At 42.5% G+C, this 18761-nt stretch overlaps 1 protein-coding gene across 1 annotated transcript; it reads right to left on the reverse strand.

Annotated features, from left to right (window-relative positions):
- Positions 1-4010: 4010 nt before the first annotated feature.
- On the reverse strand, positions 4011-16716 carry LYG2 (lysozyme g2). Its single transcript, XM_055378489.2, has 7 exons — positions 16689-16716; positions 16452-16557; positions 15657-15724; positions 8334-8474; positions 6914-7110; positions 5651-5789; positions 4011-4129 (listed from the first exon to the last, which is right to left on the reverse strand). The coding sequence occupies exons 3-7, from the start codon at positions 15697-15699 to the stop codon at positions 4011-4013; spliced, it is 639 nt and encodes a 212-aa protein (XP_055234464.1). The 5' UTR covers positions 15700-15724; positions 16452-16557; positions 16689-16716.
- Positions 16717-18761: the final 2045 nt, after the last annotated feature.

Consider the following 18761-nt stretch of genomic DNA (forward strand, 5'->3'; position numbering starts at 1 on the left):
GTGTGGAGAGCGTTCTTAGAGGTCACCGGTGTGGAAGCTGAGGCTTCCTCACCTTGCTTCCCCTGCACCACACTGCAGAGGCCAACACCTATTTCTTATTAGGTCACAGTTCTCTCAGCAGGTGAGGCATTAATGGCCAAGAAAAAGAAAGGATGAGAATACAATCATGAATAAGTCTAGCAAGGGAAATATTTTTAGGTGTTTTTATTATTTTTTATTTTTTTGCTCTGGAAACTGTTAGTCCAAACTGCACCATTTTGTAACCCCCCCAGCCATTTCGCAGACCTTGGTCAATGTGAAACATTCCACAGGGGTTTGGGCTGTGACAAACAGCCTCCCCAACCGCTTGACTCTCTTATTATATTCTGCTGGAAGAAAGTGTAAGGAACCTCACACTGCACCGGAACAGGCACCAAACTGCCTAATCATGGGAACATGTTATCAACATTTTCCCAGGCAGCAGGCCATGCCCCCTGTTCCAGACCCCTCCCACCCAGCCTATAATTGCCCCAGCCTGTAAGCGGCGATGGCCATTGGCATTAAGCTGCAGGTCTTATGCTGGACATAAAGCCGGCATTTGCTGCAAAGCCACCACTCTCTCTCTTTGTGTCCTTCTTTAACCCTAGCCTTCCCTTCAAAACCCAACAAAAACTATTTATAAGACAGTTTTTCTTCATACTCCAGTAAGAACCTAATTTTTTGTTTGTTTGTTTTGGTTTGGTTTTGGAGTTTTTTGTTTGTTTGAGACAAGGTTTTACTTTGTTGTCCAGGCTGAAGTGAAGTGGTGCAATCATGACTCACTGCAGCCTTGATCTCCCCGGGCTCAGGTGATTCTCCCCCCTCAACCTCCTAAGTAGCTGGGATTGCAGGCGTGTGCTACCATGCCTGGGTAATTTTTGTATTTTTTTGTAGAGATAGGGTTTTGCCATGTTGCCCAGACTGATCTTGAACTCCTGGGCTCAAGCAATCCTCCTGTGTTGGCCTCCCAAAGTGCTGTGATTACAGGCGTGAGCCACCATGCCTGGCCTAAGAACCTAGTTTTTGGACAACTATAAAAGTGCTGTTTTACATAATAGGATGTAGACATGTAATAATTCATAACACCTGAAGGGGGCACAGGCAAAAAATATAAAGAAAATTGAGAATGACTGGATATCATATCTAATGGTGCCACATTTGTGTCTAACATCTTTGACATTGTTCTCAGCAAATCCCTGGGAATCAGCTGTTGAGCTAGATGGAGATGGGAAGAGGATAAAGACTGAGATAGATGACTGGGCACGGTGGCTCACGCCTGTAATCCCAGCACTTTGGGAGGCCAAGGAGGATGGATCACCTGAGGTCAGGAGTTCGAGAACAGGCTGACCAACATGGAGAAACCCTGTCTCTACTAAAAATACAAAAAAAAAAAAAAAATTAGCTGGGCGTGGTGGTGCATGCCTGTAATCCCAGCTACTTGGGATGCTGAGGCAGGAGAATCGCTTGAACCCGGGAGGCAGAGGTTGTGGTGAGCCAAGTTTGCGCCATTGCACTCCAGCCTAGGCAACAAGAGCAAAATTCCATCAAAAAAAAAAAAAGACTTGGATAGTTGTATTATATCTATTAATTCTAACAGGTTGTTGAGAAGCTTGGCATGAAAATCATGAGGCATAATGAAGTTTGTGTGTTATTTCCAGATTGTTCTTACCATGTTGTTAAGTCATAGATGAAAACAAGCAATGTTTGAAGGATAGTCCCAACCTCCAGGTGTACCTAATCCTGATGAAGCCGATGCTGTTAGCACCCTCCCATATCCCTGGGCCTTTTAGAATTTTCGGTTGATTTCCAACTGTCAGTATTTGTACCTCTGTACCTCTGTACCTGCAGCCCCTTTTCCTTGGAAATATGTGTTGCTTATTTGCAAGGCAAACCAGAGTAGCAAAGAATTAACACCCCCCAAAGCCCTACAGGCAGATCCCTCAACCAACGGCTCTCAGGAGTTGATGTATAAATGCCCCAGCTCCTTGTACCTTGGGCAGAATAATTCTGTGGTGTGGGTTTTGCACCATTCCTAGAAGTTTTCCTGCAAGGTTGAGCTCAGGTGCCCACTGTGGTAGCTGGCTCGGTGACACGTTTTATTGGCTGTCCTACTGTCCCTGTATCATCCAGCCACCTCATACGAGCGTTCCAAAATAAACTACCCACACTGGAAACCTTGCCTCAAGTTCTGCTTCTGGGGAACCAAACTAAGACAACTTGAATGTGAGGTCTCCCATGGGACATCTCTTGCATCCTAGTCATAAAGAGAACACTGGGGGAATACATTCAGGGAACACGTGAGCGTACTATTTCTTGTTTTTCAAATTACCTGAAAGTGATCTCATCTAGATGTACTTTATTGTTGAAGTAGTGACATTGAAGGGGCTAGTGATTAGATGAAATTCATGCATGTGAGGGAAAGCCCAAAATAAATCATTCCTGAGCAAAGTGAACATCTGAAGAGCATCCTGGATGGCCCACATGCAGGGAGGATAATAAAAATATTTAACACCTGGTACAGCATGGGCCTCAACCAGTCATAGAAGCTGCTGGCCTACCTGCTAAGGGCCTGCCACACAAACTGACCATTGGCCCTGCCCAGTGAAACAAGGATTCCTGGTGCTGACTGGGTCAAATATTCAGGCTGGGTTGAGAGGTCAGTGGGCAAAGAAGGATTTACTTGGCTTTCTCCAAGAGGGCTCAGAGGCAGGTGTGTATGATTTTGATTCCTTCTCAGAAACAGAAGTGATGGACTGAAACATTCATTGAACATCTCCAAAGGGAGTTAAAGGCCCAGCAGGGCCACAGTGTCACACGTCCACTTTACACTCCAACATGTTATCACTTGTGTCCTCTCCTGACTATGGAAGTAAAGGCCACAAACAGCACACAGTTTCCTTCCAGAGAGTTGTCTCTTCTCCGTTGTGGGTAGTGTGAGCAAGACCAAGGTAGCAAAATAGCCAAGGGGTAGGTTTGTATGTGACCCAAGATAAATAGCTCCGAACCTCTCCTGGCACTATGAAAGTGATGCAGAATGAAGACATAATCAGAAAAAGGTGTTTGGAGTACATATATGAGGATATTGGTGAGGGTGCTAATTCATTTGCTTACTATGGATGCTGTAAAGTATGGTTAACCCATTCCTGCTACCCAGACCCCAGAGTTGCCTGGTGTCTCTTCATCTCCTTGACCTTCTTAGTTTGTTCTGTTAGCCTTCCAGTAATTTCTTTTTAATGCTTAAAATTTCTATAAGTGGTTACTTTTGCTTGCAACCAAAGAACCGTAATTGATTTGGGTCCTACATGCTTATCTTCAGCCATGTTTTGTGAGGGATGGACCCTGTGAAAGAAAGCGTGTGGCAGCAACTGCTGAAAATAAGAAAAGCCAGTCCCTGGATCTTCACAGACAAAAGAAAACACAGGAGGTTGCTGTGGGTTTGAAGGACTTGGTGTATCTAACTTGAATGACAGCTTCACCTCAGTTGGCTCTCAGTTTCCCATGAAGCTAGAATTCCATCCCTATTTCTTCCATTGTCCCATGGATTGGCTGGCTTACGAGTCAGGAACTTCTCATAAGCAAAGCCTGAGGGTTCTGGGCAGATACTGGAAAAAAGACAAAGGCTCAGGTAAGGCTTACTTAACTTGTTAGCAATTCTGGTAGACAGGGAGTAGGTGGGCATTGGAATCACAGGCTAAAATGAAGCCTGGCTGGAATACCTAGGGACCATTTGCCATGATATTCACATTTACTACAAAGTAATTATATATATGTCTATGTCCATTTCCTAGGAACCATATTGTGAACTGGATGGATTTCTTTTATTTTTCTTTCCTTTTTTCAATGCTTATTTTCATTCAGAAAATTGGGAAATGAATTTTCTTTCACAATTTTAGTCATTTCTTTGCCAGTGTTGTATACAACACATTCACATAAAACTCTCAAAGGCAGCCATCTGAGCACTCTGCCAACCTGGCCCACCCACAGAGCTTTGCCTAGAAGCTTTGTCTTTTATAGAACTTAGCTCGAGCAATGATATCATTGACGAAGTCATTGTCTATGTCCGATGGGGTGGCAATCGCTTCAATTCCTGACTTAAAAGCTGAGAGACCACCTGAAATGAAACACAGAGAGTTAGGCTCAAATATTAACTTTCAACAGAAATAAGCAATGAGCATTGCCAAGATGTTAGCTTTCCAGGCAAATCTTCCAAAGCAGGCAGTCCCAAATCCTCCTCCCTCTCTCTCCCTTTCTGAAAGGACGTGCTATCCCAAGAATCACTGGGAAAATTCCAGATTGCTTTCTTTCTCTTTTTCCAAAGTCTTTGGTCTTTCTTGTTGCAAAAATCAGATTTGCTTTTTTATGTAATCCAGGCCTGGCAGAACTAGACTCCCAGTACATCCTCTGCTGAAAATGCTTGTAACATTCTCTCATTTATTCAATAATTCACTCATCTATTCACTCACTCATTTATTCATTCAGGAAATGTTTTCAAGCACCTACTATGTGCCAGGAGAGGTGCCACACTGACTGCAAGGTACCCAAGACACACTTATTTCTTTGGGTATGTGTACATATGCATGTGTGTGCTATTTTACCCTAGAATTTTATCTCTAGTAGTTATGTATGTGTTTAACATAATTGTGCTCTGCTCTGATATCCAGAGAGAAAGATGCCTGGTCCTGATCCCTGCCTTCAAGGACCTTGAAGTAGAGACTAGAAACTGTTCTGATTAAGGCCGTTAGAGTGTGGAGGACATAACATTGGCCAATAGAAGGTAAACCTAATAGGAATTGATGTGGTTGGGTGTGAAGAGAGAAGGAACCAGAGAGCCTAAGAAAGCAATATGGTTTTCAGGCTGGGATGACTGGCTATATTATGGTGCCTCCAAGACACGTAAAATGCAGAAGAAAGAGCAAATTTATAGTGGGAAGTTAGTGAGTTAATTCCATCTGGGAGATGCTGAACTTGAGGGGGCCTGTGGTCAGCCAAGCAGAGATTTCCACTTGGATATATAGCACCTGAAGTCCCGCAAATACTCACAGAGTAACATTGTTCAGACAATTTGGAAAGTTGTTGACAGTTTCTTATAACAGGAAAAAACCTATGAGAGGTAGGCAAACAGATAGATAGATAGATAGATAGATAGATAGATAGATAGATAGATAGATAGATAAATTTTTTTTTGAGAGATGGGGTCTCACTCTGTCTCCCAGGCTGGAGTGCAGTGATGTAATCAATGCTCACTGCAGCCTCAACCTCCCAGGCACAAGCAATCCTCCTGGCTTAGCCTCCTGAGTAGCTGGGACTGTGTGTCACCATGCCCAGCTTTTTTTTTTTTTTTTTTTTTTGTAGAGACAGGGTCTCACTATGTTTCAAGGTATTGCTTACTCAATAGCTCAGTAAGCAATGAATAAGAACCCCAACATTCTGCAGAAGAGGAAATGGAGGTTGAGGATGGAGGACCTCTCAAAGTAACTCAGTGGTTCAGGGAATGCAAATGCAGCCTCTAGACAGCTCCTCCCAGGGCCACTGCTGACCCCGTGGAAATGCTCCCAGGGAGTCTCGGGTCACACTGGCCTTCAGTGGTCTCATTCATTGCTCATTTAAACAAAGTACTCAGAATACAGCCTACCTTTGAGGTGCTGAGCAACACTCCACGTGGGGAATTTTTTCTGGATTGCCTTAATTCTCTCTGTTAGAATCCCAGTAGCCTGTGAAAGGTGCTCTTTGCTGTCCCAGGCACCGACAGGGTGGTACGTTTGTTTATCAAGCTAGAAAATTCAGATAATAAAGTCAGCATCTGGATGAGGTAACACATTTTTCTGCCATTCCTAATTTCCTCTCCTGGTATTCAAGTCATAGATACCGGCCTTTATCCCCCAAGAGTCAATTCGATTGTTCTTTCTTTCATAGAGATGAGAGTCAGAGAAACAAAGTAAGGTTTGGGAGAAATGGACATGGTGTAGTTTTAGCTAAACATTCTAATATACAAAAAAAAAAAATTTAAGTTGTTTTGAAACAAATAACACCCAAAGTCTACACATTTATAGTAATAAATAATTATCCAGCTAATTCAGATAAAAATTTGTTTCTAACTGGGAAGGCCAGAAGTCTGTATTTCTACAGACAATTTAAAATTGAGCCTGGAAGCAAATATCCAGATAATTTGGATCCCCTTCCTCCAGTTTACCCAAAGGAACAAGTTGTTTCAAGTAGGGCACAATTATACCATGTTTTGATCCACATGGATGAAATTTACTACTTCATGAACCCCAAGAGGACACCTGTAACAAAAATGCTGTTTATAAGATTTTCTCACTTTTAGTGTATTACATATTATTTGTTGCAGAACGGTAGTTATGAAACTCCTAAAATACTTTTTAAAATATATCTAATAATGAATAAGCCTTGAATAAAATAAAAAGATGTGTTACAGAAATCCCAGATCAAATTATGCTGGAGTGGCCGGGCACAGTGGCTCAAGCTTGTAATCCCAGCACTTTGGGAGACTGAGGTGGGTGGATCACCTGAGGTCAGGAGTTCAAGACCAGCCTGGCCAACAAGGTGAAATCCCGTCTCTACTAAAAATACAAAAAATTAGCTGGGCATGGTGGCGTGTGCCTGTAATCCCAGCTGCTCAGGAGGCTGAGGGAGGAGAATCACTTGAACCCGGGAGTGGAGGTTGCAGTGAGCCGAGAACACGCCATTGCACTCCAGCCTGGGCAACAAGAGTGAAACTCCATCTCAAAAAAAAAAAAAAATTATGCTGGAGTACCTGTAGCCAGATGCCAGGGTATTTTGGGGCTTGGAAGCACTGCAAATGGATTTCTAGTTCAGGTTGAGCTTCTGTGAGGAGGGATGCAGTGGGGCTGATAGAAAGTTTCTAGCTAAATACCTGCATCAAGCCAAATTTAAGTCCCCTGTGGTCCCAGCCGTCTTGCAGGACAGATCCGCCATGGCTTTCTCTGGAGATGATGGCTGCGATGACAGCAGGGTCCACGCAGTGTCTCTGCCCGACTTCTTTAATCAGAGTCTGGTAAGGTTTTATGGCCCTCAAATCCATCTCAGCAAACATTTCAGAACCACGGATCCCTACGTCAATAGAAAAGAAACTGTTTTTCCGGGCATGGTAGTGTGTGCCTGAAGTCAGTCCCTGCTACACAGGAGGCTGAAACAGGAGGATTGCTTGAACCCAGGAAGAGTTCGAAACCAGCCTGGGCATTATAGTGAGAGCCCATCTCTAATTAAAAAAAAAAAAAAAAAAGAATTTAAAGTTAAAAAAAAGAAAAGAAACTGTTTCTTCTACTTCAGAAGAAAACCATTTTTAAAAATTTGCTAAGGTAGCCACAGCCTCTGATCACTGCTAATGACTTGGGACAACCATTCTAAGACATCCTTTTGATCTCTGACTGCAGAAACAAACAGATCCACAACCCCCAACAGGTGCCGCTTCTGCTCTGTTTCTCCTTCAAATTCCTCATGCCTGTAATCCCAGCACTTTGGGAGACCGAGGTGGACAGATCACTTGAGATCAGGAGTTCAAGACTAGCCTGGCCAACATGGTGAAACCCCATCTCTACTAAAAATACAAAAATTAGCTGGACTTGGTGGCAGGCACCTGTAACCCCAGCTACTCAGGAGACTGAGGCAGGAGAATCGTTTGAACCTGGGAGGTGGAGGTTGTAGTGAGCCGAGATCATGCCATCACACTCCAGCCTGGGTGACAAAGCAAGACTCTGTCATACACACAAAAAAAATTCTGCCACACTAGTGCACTGGGAAGCCTGTTGTACTAGGAGTTAGCCAACGTATGTTTTAGCCTGGCTGCGCCACTAGTTGGTTCTGTTCTATTGGGAAGTATTCCCCTCCTTGCTGAGTCTTTGGGCTCTGATTTGTAAATTTGAGGGGTTGGGGTCTGATGTGACCTTGTGGTTGCTGCCAGCTCCGACACTCTAAAACCAGGATAACATGATGAAGACGACTTTGGAACAGTATTGCTTCAAATGGTCATGTGTAACATGAAGCAAACACAGCAGCACCACCCAAAAAACAAAGCCAGAGTCTAATATTTATTCAAGCAGTAGTTTCAATATGTGGAAATAAACACAGCTGGACAAAGTTTGGAAAGAATGGGGGTGGAAAATGAAAAGAAGCTGGCTGTTAGATTGGTCAGGATTGTGGTTTTTGCTCATTTTTAATTTTGATACTATTGTCATAATGATGATTATACCTTTTCAAAATTAAGTGACTTCCTAAGAAAGAATCTGAAAACGATGAAAGGGGGAAGCCAGTCATTTGCTCTGCTTTTCACTTACCGCAGTTCATCACACTGTTTGCATCACAAGTGGCCCCAGAGGTCTTCATGGTCATGATGTCCCCGTAGCAGCCATGGTACAGGCGTGGATGTAGGTGAGGCTTCATTGAGTGAGTGAAGGGGTACGAGCCCCTGGAAGTGCCTAGGAGGCAGAAGTGTAACTCACATGAATCCTCTGAGAAGATATTACTTGGGTTGCTGCAATAAACATCACTAAACCAAAGGCAGAAGGCCACAGACAGAACTCCCCAACTCTCTTGTTGCCATTATTTGTTCATCAGACAGAAGTTCCCCATGCCCACTCTGCTCCGATCTTTTGTTTTGTTTTGTATTAACACAGGACTTAATCTGAAAACACTATGCAAAATATTATGAAATTCATCTCTTATAGATCCTAAATACATGTGCAGTCTTTTTTTTTCCTTTTTTTAAGAGACAAGGTCTTGCTCTGTTGTCTAGGCTGGAGTGCAGTGGCATGATCATAGCTCGCTGCAGGCACCAACACCTGGGCTCAAACTATCCTCCCACCCCAGCCTCCTGAGTAGCTAGAACCACAGGTGCATATCACCAGGACTGGCTTATTTTCTCTTTTTGTAGAGATGGGGTTTTGCTATGTTGCCCAAGCTAATCTCAAACTCCTGTGCTCAAGCGATCCTCTCTCCTTGGCCTCCCAAAGTGCTGGGATTACAGGCACTGTAGTCATACCATGCTGTATGTCAGAATTAAAACTGACAGGTTTTTAAGCAGGAAACTTGAGAGGTTTTTTTTTTTTTTTAAGATTCAGGGGGTACATGTGCAGGTTTGTTACATGGGCATATTGTGTGATGCTGAGGATTGGCCTTCTATTGATCCTTCACCCAAATAGTGAACACAGTACCTGATGTGTAGTTTTCAACCCTTGCCTCCCTACCTTCCTCCCTCCCTCCCTCCTTCCTTTTACAGTCCCCAGTGTCTATTGTTTTGAGAGGAATTTTAAAACATTTCTGACACAAATGCCTCTGGGGATGTGAACATCTAGATTAACAGTTTGCCTTTCTTAAGCCAAAATTGACAAATGGGGTCTAATTAAACTAAACAGCTTCTGCACAGCAAAAGAAACTACCATCAGAGTGAGCAGGCAACCTAGAAAATGGGAGAAAATTTTCTCAACCTACTCATCTGACAAAGGGCTAATATCCAGAATCTACAATGAACTCAAACAAATTTACAAGAAAAAAACAAACAACCCCATCAAAAAGTGGGCAAAGTACATGAACAGACACTTCTCAAAAGAAGACATTTATGCAGCCAAAAAACACATGAAAAAATGCTCACCATCACTGGCCATCAGAAAAATGCAAATCAAAACCACAATGAGATACCATCTCACACCAGTTAGAATGGCAATCATTAAAAAGTCAGGCAACAACAGGTGCTGGAGAGGATGTGGAGAAATAGGAACACTTTTACACTGTTGGTGGGACTGTAAACTAGTTCAACCATTGTGGAAGTCAGTGTGGCGATTCCTCAGGGATCTAGAACTAGAAATACCATTTGACCCAGCCATCCCATTACTGGGTATGTACCCAAAGGACTATAAATCATGCTGCTATAAAGACACATGCACACGTATGTTTATTGCGGCACTATTCACAATAGCAAAAACTTGGAACCAAGCCAAATGTCCAACAATGATAGACTGGATTAAGAAAATGTGGCACATATACACCATGGAATACTATGCAGCCATAAAAAATGATGAGTTCATGTCCTTTGTAGGGACATGGATGAAATTGGAAATCAGCATTCTCAGTAAACTATCGCCAAGGACAAAAAACCAAACACCACATGTTCTCACTCATAGGTGGGAATTGAACAATGAGAACACCTGGACACAGGAAGGGGAACATCACACTCTGGGGACTGTTGTGGGGTGGAGGGAGGGGGGAGGGATAGCATTAGGAGATATACCTAATGCTAAATGACGAGTTAATGGGTGCAGCACACCAGCATGGCACATGTATACATATGTAACTAACCTGCACATTGTGCACATGTACCCTAAAACTTAAAGTATAATAATAATAAAATAAAATAAAATAAAAATAAATAAATAAAATTCAAAAAAAAACAATTTGCCTTTGTTTAGAAAGATAAGAAAGAAGGGCACCATAACAATTTAAATATATTCTTATTTTATATCATTTACTGTGAAGTTGAGTTCCTATGTATATTTAATAAAATTAGAAGTAAAAATTGAATTTGCCAAAATAATTTAAGTCAAATCTATTCTTGTCTTTTTGTTCTGTCATTAAAAAGTGAATTTCTGTCCAAGTCTACCTGTTACAGGAGAGGCAGAGCTTTTGCTAAAGGAGATACAAAGTTATTTTCTGTAATGTTGAAAAGTTTGTTCTAACGGTTTCAAGGACTGCTAACTTGTACCTTAAGAGTCCAAATATTTGTTATAAGACAGTACTTAGGGCTGGATGTTGTGGCTTATGCCTAGAATCCCAGCACTTTGAGAGGCTGAGGCAGGACGATTGCTTGAGCCTAGAAGTTTGAGACCAGCCTATGCAACATGGCAAAACTCATTTCTACAAAAAATACAAAAATTAGCCTGGTGTAGTGGCACATGCCTGTAGTCCCAGTTGCATGGGAGACTGAGACAGGAAGATTGATTGAACCCGGGAGGTCGAGGCTGCAGTGAGCTTTGATGGTGCCACTGCACTCCAGCCTGGGCAACAGAACAAGACCCTGTCTCAAATCTCAAAAAAAAAAAAAAAGGATTTTGTTAAAATGTTTGATGTAAAAAAAATAGAATCTGGTTGGGCATGGTGGCTCACACCTGTAATCCCAGCACTTTGGGAGGCCAAGGCAGGCGGATCACCTGAGGTCGGGAGTTCAAGACCAGTCTGACCAACACGGAGAAACCCATCTCTACTAAAAATACAAAATTAGCCAGGCATGGTGGTGCATGCCTGTAATCCCAGCTACTCAGGAGGCTGAGGCAGAAGAATCGCTTGAACCCAGGAGGAGGAGGATGCAGTGAGCCGAGATCGCGCCATTGCACTCCAGCCTGGGCAAAAAGAGCAAAACTCTGTCTCAAAAAAAAAAAAAAAAAAAAAAAAGAATCTAACCACTTCTCCCACCTCTGCTGCTGCCATAGTCCCAGCCAGCATCATTGCTCATCTGGACTCTCCTAACAGCCTTCTAAGTGACCTCCCTGATTCACTCTTGCAGCCCATCTTCTACTTAGTAGACGGAGTGGCCCTGTGGGAATATGCATGGGCTGCTATCAGTCTTCTCTCTTAACCTTCCAGTGGCTTTCTCCTCCTTTAGGGGAATAGCCAAGTCCATCCTGCAGCCTCCAAGACCTACTAGATGTGGCCCTCTGCTCCTGTTCCTACTTCTCTTTCCCTTTGCTCACTCTCCTCCAGCCACATTCTTCTTTGTGCTTATCCTTCAACATGCCAGGCAGGTTTCTGCCTCAAAGCCTGTATGTTTGTGGTCCCTTTTGCCTAGAATGCTATTCCTCCTGGTATCTACATGATCATGCCTTCAGGTCTCTGTCCAAATATCACTTTATCAGCAGAATATATAGCGAGTTTATAGACAAAAAAAGAAAATGGTCCTTAAACATATAAAAGACATTAAACCACACTCAAAAGAAGAGAAAGGCCACATTAAAACATCATTATGACAGCATTTTCCAACTCTTTTTTTTTTTTTTTTTTTTTTTGAGACAGAGTCTTGCTCTGTCGCCCAGGCTGCAGTACAGTGGTGCGATCATGGCTCACTGCAAGCTCCGCCTCCCAGGTTCATGCCATTCTCCTGCCTCAGCCTCCCCAGCAGCTGGGACTACAGGTGCCTGCCATCACACCCAGCTAATTTTTTGTATTTTTAGTAGAGGCGGGGTTTCAGCATGTTAGCCGGGATGGTCTCGATCTGCTGACCTTGTGATCCGCCCACCTTGGCCTCCCAAAGTGCTGGGATTACAGGCGTGAGCCACCACGCCCGACTGCATTTTCCAGCTCTTTAGTTGGCAAGAGCCCAAAGGTTTGGCAATACCCTCTGTGGGAGAGGTTGTGAGGAAACAGGCTGTCTCACACATTGCTGTGGAACACAGTTTTGTGATAGGCTGTTCATTCCAGCACTGTTTATAAGAGCAAAGGACTGCAAACAACACAAATGTCATTAATTTACGGACTGGTTGAGTAAGTGATGCTATGTCCACAGTGGAGTACTATGCAGCTGCAAAAGGAAAGAATAAGACCTGTATATACTCCTGTAAAATTCTCTCCAGGGACAAAACAGTATTTATAGAATTGTACTCTTTGTGTAAGAAAGGTAAGAAAATACAATCGTATATTTTGTGTGATTTGCTCATATTTTCAAAAGAAACAATACAAGGATGAATGAAAAACTGATAAAAATTGTTAGTTATGGAGAGAGTAAGAGGAAGGTAAAGGGAACAGGGATGGGGATAGACTATCTTTTTTAAAGTTTTTATTTTGGAACCATGTAAATGTTATCATAAATTTTAAAATTAAATCAAATAGGGAAAAATGGAATCATAAAAAAGAAAAACAAATGAACATAACTCTATAACAAATTGAAAGATTAATAAACACATAGAGGAGAATTATCTTAAGTGACTTTAAAATATATCCATATAAGTGTATACCACTACATAGGAATCCATCCTGTGAACATAAATAATCACAAGAAAATCTTAAATTATATTTACTGTCTCGTTGGTTGGTAATACTGTCATAGTTATTTTGACACTATTGTATGTAAATAAGTAATAATGCTAATGTCATTAGAACTAGGATTTTTAGTGTAAGATAGCAGAGGTACAAATATAAAACTGATGTAAAATGCTTGCATTCTTAAATATAAATGTGAAATATCTGAATGCATCGTTGTTTTTCTTTTAAAAATATATATTTTCTAGTTCCTGCCACTGAAAACACCTGAAATAAATGACAACTCCATAGCAATGGAGCACTTTTACTTCCCACACTGTGGTCTCTAAATACCATTTCCTGCTAAGAGGAACCAGCGCTCCTCAGAATAATGGCTGATTGCTAGCCTGGGGCAGGAAATGTTCAAGATGAACCAGGAACATCTTTTTGTGCCAGAGCTGGTCCTTATATGTTAGAGACACATAAAAAAAATTTTTTTTTTTTTCCAGATAGAGTCTCACTCTGTCGCCCAGGCTGGAGTGCAGTGGCACGATCTTGGCTCACTGCAAGCTCCGCCTCCCAAGTTCATGCCATTTTCCTGCCTCAGCCTCCCAAGTAGCTGGGACTACAGGCGCCCGCCACCACACCTGGCTAATTTTTTGTGTTTTTAGTAGAGATGGCGTATCACTGTGTTAGCCAGGATGGTCTCGATCTCCTGACCTCTTGATCCGCCTGCCTCGGCCTCCCAAAGTGCAGGGATTACAGGTGTGAGCCACCGTGCCTGGCCCAAAAATTTTTACAGGTGAAATGTTTTTATCTCCCTCCCTTCCTCTCACTCTTTCCCTCTCTCTTCCCTTTTTCCTCTCACTCTCTTTCTGTTCGTTCCTCTCACTAGAAGATAAATTTCATTAGGTCACATACTAGATGTTTTTCTCTGCTGTATCCTCCTCAGCACCTGGAACAATGCTTGGCACAAAGTAGACATTTAATAAACATTTGCTGAATGGAAGAATGGATAGTTGGATGGATGAAGGAATGAGACAGAAAGGGATTGTTTAAATTATCTGGATCAAGTGTCCTTATATTGACAGGTTCAGTATCCTTTCACTGGGAGGCAGTCTTTGCCAGGCTCACTGTGTGGCCCACAGACCACAGGCATCAAAGTTACCCAGGAAGCTTATTAAAAATGCTTATCACTGGGCCGGGCATGGTGGCTCACGCCTATAATCCCAGCACTTTGGGAGGCCAAGGCGGGCGGATCACGAGGTCAGGAGATCAAGACCATCCTGGGTAACACAGTGAAACCCTGTCTCTACTAAAAATACAAAAAAATTAGCTGGGCATGATGGTGGGCACCTGTAGTCCCAGCTACTTGGGAGGCTGAGGCAGAAGAATGGTATGAACCCAGGAGGCAGAGCTTGCAGTAAGCTGAGATCGCACCACTGCACTCTCCAGCCTGGGTGACAGAGCGAGACTCTGTCTCAAAAAAAAAAAAAAAAAAAAAAAAAAGGCTTATCGCTGGGCTTTTCACACCAGATCTACTGCACCAAAATCTTGCAGTATAAGGCGAAAGAAGCTGCATTTTACCCAGCATTCCCAGTTGACTCTTACACATGTTTATGAACCACTGCTTTAAGGGAACTGGAATATGACCATGGACCCTACACTGCCTGTGTAGGCCTTATAAACACACAAGCCCTTTTTAAATTAAGAGTCACCTTTCAGCTATACACAGCTAATATGGTAGCTCATAATTAATCTACTGGCTATTTAACTCTGCTCTCACCTGGCAATCTAAAAAGAGTAAAAGTTTAAAACTATGTTGCCCTGTTTTGACCATAAGTAACTGGAAATTACTTTTGGGTAGCCTTGTTTTTCCAAATTTAGAATTAAACATTTTAGAAACACTTTCTTTTCAGTCACCATTCTATAATTAAAGACAACTTGAACATTGCTCATAATGGCTTTTCATTTTGCTTAGGTCAAAGTTTTCACATTCTCTTATTCAAGATCCCTTGCCGACTCACCAACCTATCTTTCCAGCCTTCCCCCCAGAAACCCCCTCGTCTGTCCAGACCACACTGACCCAAAGTCTTTTCATTCATTTCCGCCTCTGCTTTTTTACTGAAATCTTTCTTCCCATCCAGCAGGCTCTTCCCTTTTCTTATTAAATCACCAAGCATCCTTCAATTGACATGTCCCCCCCAAAAGCCTTTCACATCTGAGCATTCTAGTTGGATGTGAGCTCTTCCTCCCAAACCTTTCCCAGACTAGTGCTTTTTTCCCACCTATACACATTGAACTCTCATCCACTGCTTGGCATTGATAATTGTCTCTTCATGTGTCTTGCTTCCAAGGCACTGTTCCATATACCTCTCGGTAAGATATCCAGCCTGATAGGTGCATTGTCAGACAGGAAGTAAGCAGATCAATAAATATTAGATTATTTGAAATTCCCATAGATCCTGTTTTTCACCTGCTTAGCAAGCAGAACACACTGTTAATTATAGAAATAATAGTTGATTAATGGCCAAGCTGGTCAGAATGAGAGCCCACTCTTCCATTACAGGTAATCATTGCTCTTTCTGATTCATGATTGTGCTGGAGGTTTTAGTGGACACCCTGTGAACAATGCTAAATCTCAGCCAGTGACTTACCAATGAGGGCAATTAGTCCCCAAAACACCATGGAGGATAACATGGCGGGGAATCTTCCAGGACCTGCTCTGATTTGAAATAGAAACTGGTTAATTTTAAAACCTGAAAATTTCCTAAAGAAAAATTTGCTTTGATATTTTAAAAAGTTTAGAGTTATTTCCAATTCACTACTCATTTCCCTGTTTCAAGATAGTATTCTCACAGGCTCAGTACGTAGTTTGTTGGCACACTCTCTTTCTTAAGCATAAACTCCTAATCTCACTTCAATCCAATTTCATATTGACATGAGTCATGCATATCTTACATATGTAACTAAATATACACTCCCATCCCATCTCTAAGCTTGGTAACCCCACAATTTTGTTCCCTTTCTTTTTAAAAAAAAATACTGATCCTTTCATTCTAGTTATTCACCCTACCCCTGGCTTCAAGGATCAGTTTTGGTCTTTCATTCATTTATTTAGAAATGGGATCTTGCTCTGTCACCCAGGCTGGAGTGCAGTGGCATAATCATAGCTCACTATGGCCTCAAACTCCTGGGCTCAAGCGATCCTCCCACCTCAGCCTCCTGAGTAGCTGGGGTGACATATGCGTGCCACCATGCCTGGGTGTTTCCATTCTTATACCAGGGTCTCCGTAGGGAAAACAAAATAAAACAAAATACCAACAGGAGCATGAGAACATGACTTAGAAGAGGTTTCCTCTGCTCCATTTCTTCCTCAATCAACTCTATTCTTGGTTTCATTCAAATGGTAGCTTATAAGTTTTACAAGACATAAGAAGGCCAGCACTAACCTTGTTTGCAACCTTACAGAGAAAATCTCCCCTCTCTGTTTGCAAAGGTCTTCTGTACTCAGCAGCAAACTGCACTTCAAGCTTTTACAAAGCGATGGCCTTTGTCCTGTAACATAGGTTTAACAATTGGAGAATCCATTAGTCAGTAGTTCACTGCGCACCTGGCTTCAACAGAGTAGACATCAGTGTGGCTCTACTGCTGTGGAGGAAAATTTAAACACCAGCATGAAGACTCACCTGGCTTTTCTTACCTTCGTCCTGTACCAACGATCATTAGAGGAGCTTTATATATGGTTTAAAACCCTCTCTTTAAACCATTGACCTCATTAGGCCTGGTTATAATAGTACTTAGGACTTAGGTGACCCAATTAATAAGAGGATTTCAAAGGGTTTATTAACCACAATTAATTAATCTAATGAACCCCCAAGTTGCTCAGGAGGCATATTTTGATAGATTGTTTCTAGATATCTAAAATTGTGCCAAACAGCTTCTAAATTTGTGAGTAAGAAACAGATAATTCGCTTTAAAAAGATAACAGGAAATACTAGCAATTTTTATTCTTGGATTGGTTATTTACCTGAAATATTGGGTCTCCTGCTTTTTGTTCCCATTCCAATGTCACATGATCCCCGTACCAGTATGTCACATGATCTCAAACCACTATGTCACATGATCATGATAGGTGAACTTGGCTCCTTACTCCAATTCCACTTCTGAGAAAAAGGTGCAAGTGTGGCCACCTGCTCTAGGAGATCAATGCAAAACCAGGGAGTAGCAACGTGAGCGCTCATTTGCCCATACTTGCTAAGGATATGGGAAAAAAGGTTATAGCCAGGGATGAAAACTTCTTCAAGAAGAGAGTATCTTTCTTCAGGCTTGTGTCCAAAGGAAGAGAGGAAGCATATTGTGCAGCCCCAGGAACAGGAAATGGAAGGGACGTTCTTGAAACAGGCAAAGCACATTGCGCTGAGGGGAGGAAGAACTCTGGTCTGGGTCCTTCCACAAGCGTGTCCAGTTTCTCAGACTGCACACAGTCCTCCCCCACATCCACTGAGTGAAGAAAGGTGGAAGGCAGCTGTACGGGGAACAGGAAGACAAAACCACAGGCAACTTCCCAGCTCCCTGGCAATAAAACAACCTCCACTCCCAGGAGAACATGCCCTCCCCAAGCTGAGGTCTGCACAGTCCACTGGCATTCACTTCTGCCCTGCCTGCCTTCCTGCTTGTAGAACAGACGTCCCTGGCATGGCCTCTAGCCTTCCATCCCTGGAAGAGTGGCAGGGCTGTTCTGAGCCAATGGATGATTCCTACCTGACTCTCAGGAAAGTGACCCATGAAGGGTCTGCTCCACCACCATCAACACTGCAGTCAGGACCACTCTTGAATAAGGGATATTGCAGGAGTCTAACTGCCCTGAGGCAGGCCTTAGAAACCCATAGTCTATCACCAGTGACATTGTGCCCATGACCCACTTCACTGCAGGGTGAGTAGAGCCACTTACCTGAGGCTTCCAGGCTAAGTGCAATGAGAAAGTTCAAGAAAGGGAGATTAAGAAGTTATGAATGATAAGTTAGGTAAAAGACAGTAGGTGGAGGCTGGGGCTCTCCCTACATGCACTGGAAGAAGACATTGTTAATAAAACATTTAAAGCACTGTTGAATGTGAAGGATACTTATCTTTCTGCTCTCAGTTAGTGGGGCTACGAGTCCTTCTAGGTATGAGGGTCTTAATGTCCAGGCTTCTGCAACTCAACCAAAATTGTTTTCAAACTGATGTGGATTGTTCTGTTCACTCAAGCTGTGAGAGAACAATTGAACATTTATTTGACACCCAACATTAGTCAGGTTCCTATGGATATTATATGACTCAATCCTCCACTGGCCCTGTGAGGCAGGTATTATCCCTTATTTTAGAGATGAGGAAACTGTGACTCAAAGAAGCTAAGTAACTTGTCAAAGATGGCACAGTTAGCATGTGACAGAGCCAGGATTTGAATCTAGGCCTGTAAGATTCCAAAATCCATGCTCTTCCACTGTATCGAAGTGCCAGCATGATGGACAAATGCCTCTGCAGAGCAATCATTGCAACAGGTCCAAATCAATCTGGAAACAAAGCATTGTCTGTGGTCTGGAAAAATAACACCACTCACAGATTTTTATACCACTATCTGTCAAATGTTTGTAGGTGCTGTTGTAATTTCTAAAATGCAAATTAATATAAGTTAACTAAGTCCAAAGTGGTTTTTTGTCACTTTATATTTTCTCCACCAGTAATAATAATGTAGTTAATATGCACTGACCTTGTATGGT

Source organism: Gorilla gorilla, chromosome 12 (assembly GCF_029281585.2).
Source record: "Gorilla gorilla gorilla isolate KB3781 chromosome 12, NHGRI_mGorGor1-v2.1_pri, whole genome shotgun sequence".
Lineage (NCBI taxonomy): Eukaryota > Metazoa > Chordata > Mammalia > Primates > Hominidae > Gorilla > Gorilla gorilla.

Coding starts and splice junctions, on each gene's coding strand:
- LYG2 (XM_055378489.2), bottom strand. CDS start 15,699: ATGTTATCCTCCATGGTGTTTTGGGGACTAATTGCCCTCATTG. Junction 8,475..15,656: donor GGGACTAATTGCCCTCATTG/GTAAGTCACTGG, acceptor TCTGCCTCCTAG/GCACTTCCAGGGGCTCGTAC. Junction 5,790..6,913: donor TTAAATTTGGCTTGATGCAG/GTATTTAGCTAG, acceptor TGAATTTTCTAG/CTTGATAAACAAACGTACCA.